Source organism: Olea europaea, chromosome 17 (genome assembly GCF_002742605.1).
Source record: "Olea europaea var. sylvestris chromosome 17, O_europaea_v1, whole genome shotgun sequence".
Classification (NCBI taxonomy): Eukaryota; Viridiplantae; Streptophyta; class Magnoliopsida; order Lamiales; family Oleaceae; genus Olea; species Olea europaea.
Window position 1 is genome coordinate 18,791,761 of NC_036253.1, and position 5,407 is coordinate 18,797,167.

Genomic DNA, 5,407 nt, shown 5'->3' on the forward strand with positions numbered 1-5,407 from the left:
ATTAAACTGGACGGTAAATGAAAAAATTATGAGCGGTAAAGGTATATAAATAATAAAAATTGTACTCAATTTTATTGTCGCCCCGAATCGTTTTATTTTATTTATCATTTATGCTTTCACATTTCTTTTTTCAAATAAATAAATAATTAAACTGGACGGTAAATGTTAATATTATAAGCGGTAAAGGTATATAAATAATAAAAATTGTACTCAATTTTACCCAATCAGTAGAAGAATTCCTCCTGTAGCTTAACTGCAATTCACTGTTAGAGGAGCAATTGTCAACAAATTCATAAATTAAGTGCTTGTACGGTAAAGTTTTATTTGTTAAAAAAATTGATCAAACTTCGATTTTAACCACATATTTTATTGGCCATGCAACTTTCATCCACTTTTTCACCACGTATTCATAGGATCCACTATTTTTTTGTCAACTTTTAGCAACATCACATAGCCCATCACTAAAAGAGAAAAATAGACCGTTGTCGATTATATGATCACAGGAGGAGTGCTTAGCTTATTTGATTTTTATGGGCAAATAGAATTTTTTTTTTTTTGGCCAAACGTTTATTTTTGCTCTGCTGTACGTTGGAAGCAAGATCAGCAATATAATTATAGTAATGTTATTTGTAGTCGCTCACAGAGGTAATCGTCCTACGTAGCATACACATGACAAGTGATTATTTGATACATTAATGTAACAGTTTTTTATTGACTCGTGCATTAAATTACCATATGAGAAGCAAAATATGATGGAAGCAAGATCAGCACTGGTTCGATTTTTATGAATTGTTAATATTTATGAATAAGGTTCTTGTCAATGCCAAAAATGCCCTTAGACAACGGATTGTACAGACAGTATGAAACTAACGAGAACCAATAAGATGAAGGTTGAATATAGAGACATAAAGAACAGAGCATTCGAATCATTGTTCAAAAAAATGCATCACTGCAATTTATTTATAAAATTCTACCGCATTGTCAAGGAAACTGCACGACTTTGTTTTTCACATTTCGCCCCCATTTGGCTCCCATTTTTTTAAAATTTTAATGGTCTGAATAGTATTTTTTTTTTTTTTTTAAAGAACATGTAGTTGAAAAAGAATGAAGAGCTTTCGAAATACATTTTATATTATTTTATAGAAGATTATGTGGTTCAAAGGAAGAGAAAAAATGAAAGATAATGGAGGACAAACGGGACGAATCATTGTAGTTACTCAATTGCTGGAATTGTAGCAGAGTCGGGACTCGAATTCAATGTGAGCCTGATTTAACAATAGACTCCACTAGCCTCACAAGGCTCCGCCACAGGCTGGAAAGAATACCAGGACAAATTACGCGGCAACAGATTACCACCACAATTATCACTTCTAAAGATTCTTTAAACTTTTACTGGAAGAAAAAATGAAAATCATTGCTACAATCGTTCGACACAGTTTAGCTAGAAAAAAAAAGGTTAGCTACTAGATAACACTTTACAACCAGATGTTCTACAATTGGAAATGTATCGAATGCAAATTATATCCACCTGCGTTCATTTCTTGATGTTTTCATTACAGCAAATGCCAGCCCACCCGATGCATTGGTAGGAAGTGGGCTAGCCAGGAAAGTACAATCTCCATATGCTGGCTGGGCTAATCATCACCAGCCTACTTGTTGGCTGCTTCACTGAACGAGGCAGCCAGGTATTCAGCAAGGCTTGGCTCAGAAGTTGATCTATTCGAAGATTCTGATGAACCCTTAGGTTTCTTCATGCTAATGGATTTTGGAAGTGACGATTTCTCAGAATTTGGGTTAACATTTTGACTCTTCCAAATAACAGGGTTCAACTCCGTCCAGGGGTCTTCGATCATTTCGTGGTTGTAGTATAGATCTGGTCTTAGCTCTGCTGAGACAGGACTATGCGAACTTGCACCTCTCCTTCCTCTCTGTCCTGAACCAGGACTCATGCTATTATAACCTGATGATCTACCCCTGCTTCTTCCGGAATCGGGATATGGACTCGCTCCACGTCCTGAACCATACGAGGGACTGCTGTTGTACATTTGACCTCTGCCCCGGCCATAACTGAAATTAGGAGTATCTCCTTGTCCAAAGCCCGGACTCATGAAGTTACTGCCTCTCGGCAAATTAGATGAACCGCTATAGTTAAATGCACCCCATGTGCTCAGAGGATTTCTACCCGGAGAACTGGCTGATGGGCTCCTGACAGGACCATAATTGTGAAAGGCACTGGGTGCTTGGAATATTCTCTGACCAGGAGATTTTAAAGATTGATCTTGATACGCTGAGGACTGAGTCCTATCTAAATGCTTTGGTCCTGTTAAAAGAAATTCAATAAACGTTAACATCATGGTCTACTTACAGTGCAAAAATTTCGTGTCCCCATAAAATATAATGTGCCCAAATATGTTAGGAAGAACAATTGTTGAGTTGTATGCTCTCTAGAAGAAAATAAGTGCTGATCATTTCATAGATGACCGTACATGCGATGCTGGCAGAGTCATGGTAACATTCTAAGTGGAGCCTATATTACTGAACCAGTAATGACACATATTTATCTAGTTGAAGATCTTCTCAAGGAGCCAAGGGAAGTACCGGCCATGGCATTTGCTTGCATTCTCTCTGTTGTATGAGTGTTAGCCACTCACAATCTATGCTCTGTGAATCAAATAACGGTTTGGTAAAGTTTGGCCTCTCGCCATAGTTTACAACACCAAAACTATCAAACACAAAATGGGAAAAAATGATGAGTAATAACTGATAGTGTTTCTTGAACTTCTTCCCACCGTTGCTCATTACCTTATATCTTCACTTTAAAACTTGATTGTCGTTCCATCTAAGCAGGCTTCTGAATAATAATATTTCCGACTTACTCCACGAGGTGAATCAAGTTTAGTTTACTCATAATGTTGAAGATAAATTAATAAAGAACTCCCTTTTCTCTCACTAGAAAAGTAAGTTATAAAACAAGATAATCATTCATTATATTTTAACCCTTCCAAATTCTCCAGAAACCGTAAGCATAACCGCACATATGATCACATAAAACATTATCCAGTCTCTCTCAATTCATTTTTTTAAGTCTCAAAACTGTGTTCAATATCCTCATGTTACCCAGTCAAAATTCCTGCATACTAACACTTTTTCATTTTCAGGTTACCGCTTATAAACAAAGTATGAGAGCAATTCACATAGCAACGAAGCAAAAGATGTCCAATTAGTACATGGCATAGGACCTATAGCACAAGCACATATTGAAGCAAACGACATTTCAACAGAGAGAAGTCAGGAAAAGACATTGATACATTAAAAACAACAGAAATGCGTGACAAGAGTAAGCCGGTTACTTGAAGTCGTGCTGTAATATTGTTGTGGAGCCTGATGAGAGACCTGGCTGCTTGGAGGTGTGTTGTAATATTGTTGTGGAGACTGATGAGAGACCTGGCTACTTGGAGGTGTGTTGTAATATTGTTGTGGAGACTGATGAGAGACCTGACTACTCCTCTTGTTTGCAGAGAATGCTGCCATAGGGTCAGTGTAATAATCGAACCTCGGAGAAGCATAGTTAGCTGTAATTGCAGTTTCACCTTCAATCAAAGGATTGGAAAGGCCATGACTGACAATTTCAGAACTCTCAGGAACGTTATTAATCCCTCCTCGACTTGCTTCCATTCGCATCGCTTTCAGCCTTTCCCTTCTTTTCTCAGATTCCTCCATTTCTATTAAATATTTAAATAAGAGAACAATAATTCAGATTCTTGCTGCTAGATTCAGGTAAAATCCAAATGGAAGGGAAAATAACCCAACTTTTTTATTAATTAATATTGGCACAAAGGGGCTGAGCTACCTGAGCTCTAGTGGGAGCAGTTGCCCCTACTGGGTATTTAACAGATTACTCTAAAGGGCCAGCCAGTTCTAAAGGAAAGAAGATAACCATAAACAACCCTATCCAAAGTTCAAGAGAAAAACGATGCAGCTGGAGAAATGTTAACATCAAGAAACAACAATTTTGAAAAAAAAAAATGAAAAGAAAAGAAAAGAAAGAAATAAAAAATTGAAGAAGCGGGAAGATGAGAATCTTCAGAGGCAGAGTCAAAAAAATAAAAAATAAAAATTTCAGTGTGGGCACAATTTAATCAATGCCGAACTTTGAGTTTTTGACCATAGATTTAATGATGATAAAAATATAAAACAATATTACAACAATACCAAAAATAACATAGTTTATAAATTACACTTGTTTATTGCGAGTTTTCATACTTTGAAATCATTTTACGACTACTTCATTATCAACTCGCATTTCTATCAAGACCACTAACCTCAAAACAAATCCAATAGGCAACGAACAAGCATTTTATAACTAACATCATCAAGCTTTTTAATACTATCATGGACACAAAACAAGCATTTCACAAAAACAATATCACAACTAAAACAAACAAGAATGCAATAACCGACTAACATGTAATCATACAAGAACGCAACAACCAATTAACTCAATGGATCAAAATATTCCAAAAAACTTCGAAACTAGAATTATTTCACGCAGATATTAGCATAAACAAATTAACTAAAAAAACCCCCCAATTTCAAAATTCAAACCTTCTTGGTAAGGGAAGAGTGACTAATCTCTATCTAAGCTTTGGCACTCATCTCCAATACCTCATAGAAAAAACCCATTCAAGAAAAGGGCTAGAGAAAAGCTGACAGATAAAAACCCATGAAAAGGACACGGCATAATTAAATCTTGAACCCCCCAAAATGGAAAAAAAGAAACAGCAAACAGGATGTTACATTTCTGAGAATTTTACCAGCCAAATAGCAGCAGATATCCAGATTTGATTATCAAGAAAAAGAAAAAGGAAACAAGTCACTACCGAAAATAAGAATACCGAAGTGAGAACTGAGAGGCCTCGGTCACCGTTGGTCGGTGGTTGAAGGTGGCGAGAGACGAGGTGAGAGGCTGAGGCAGTGTGGAGCAGCAGGGAGTCGCCGGTCGCGAGTAAAAGGCGGACCTGTGCCCGTGCGTGTGAAATCTCCGGTTTGAAGCTTGAACAATTGATTGAGGACCATTTGGTATGGTTTTTAAAAAGTTCGGATCTGACTAATTTAAAAAAAAAAAAAAAAAAAAAAAAAAAAAAAAGGGTAAAAAAAAAAAAAAAAAAAAAAAAAAAAAAATTTCAATCATACCCAGGGTCCCCACCGCCCCGTTTTTAGAGTTTTGTAAGGAAGGTAAATAGCGGAATGTGTCCCAACAGGCCAGAGAACAAGAGCTGCTTGTACACTACAAGGAGTTCAATTCCATGTTTCAGAAATCGAACCCCCACACTGCGACTGCCAACAAGACGTGAGATAACCTCACTCATATCCTTTGTACCACTAGATTATGCCCCGAGGGGCTAGA

At 36.9% G+C, this 5,407-nt stretch overlaps 1 protein-coding gene across 3 annotated transcripts; it reads right to left on the reverse strand.

Annotated features, from left to right (window-relative positions):
• Positions 1–1,349: 1,349 nt before the first annotated feature.
• LOC111365338 (protein SICKLE-like) lies at positions 1,350–5,140 on the reverse strand. 3 transcript variants are annotated; one of them, XM_022985803.1, is made up of 4 exons: positions 4,881–5,140; positions 3,496–3,722; positions 3,351–3,444; positions 1,350–2,320 (listed from the first exon to the last, which is right to left on the reverse strand). In XM_022985803.1, exons 2-4 carry the CDS (start codon positions 3,718–3,720, stop codon positions 1,650–1,652), a joined length of 990 nt encoding a protein of 329 aa, XP_022841571.1. In that variant the 5' UTR covers positions 3,721–3,722; positions 4,881–5,140; the 3' UTR covers positions 1,350–1,649. The 3 variants fall into 3 exon arrangements, with proteins under 3 accessions (XP_022841571.1, XP_022841569.1, XP_022841570.1); XM_022985801.1 differs by having other exon boundaries at positions 3,351–3,722; XM_022985802.1 differs by having other exon boundaries at positions 3,351–3,722; positions 4,896–5,077.
• Positions 5,141–5,407: the final 267 nt, after the last annotated feature.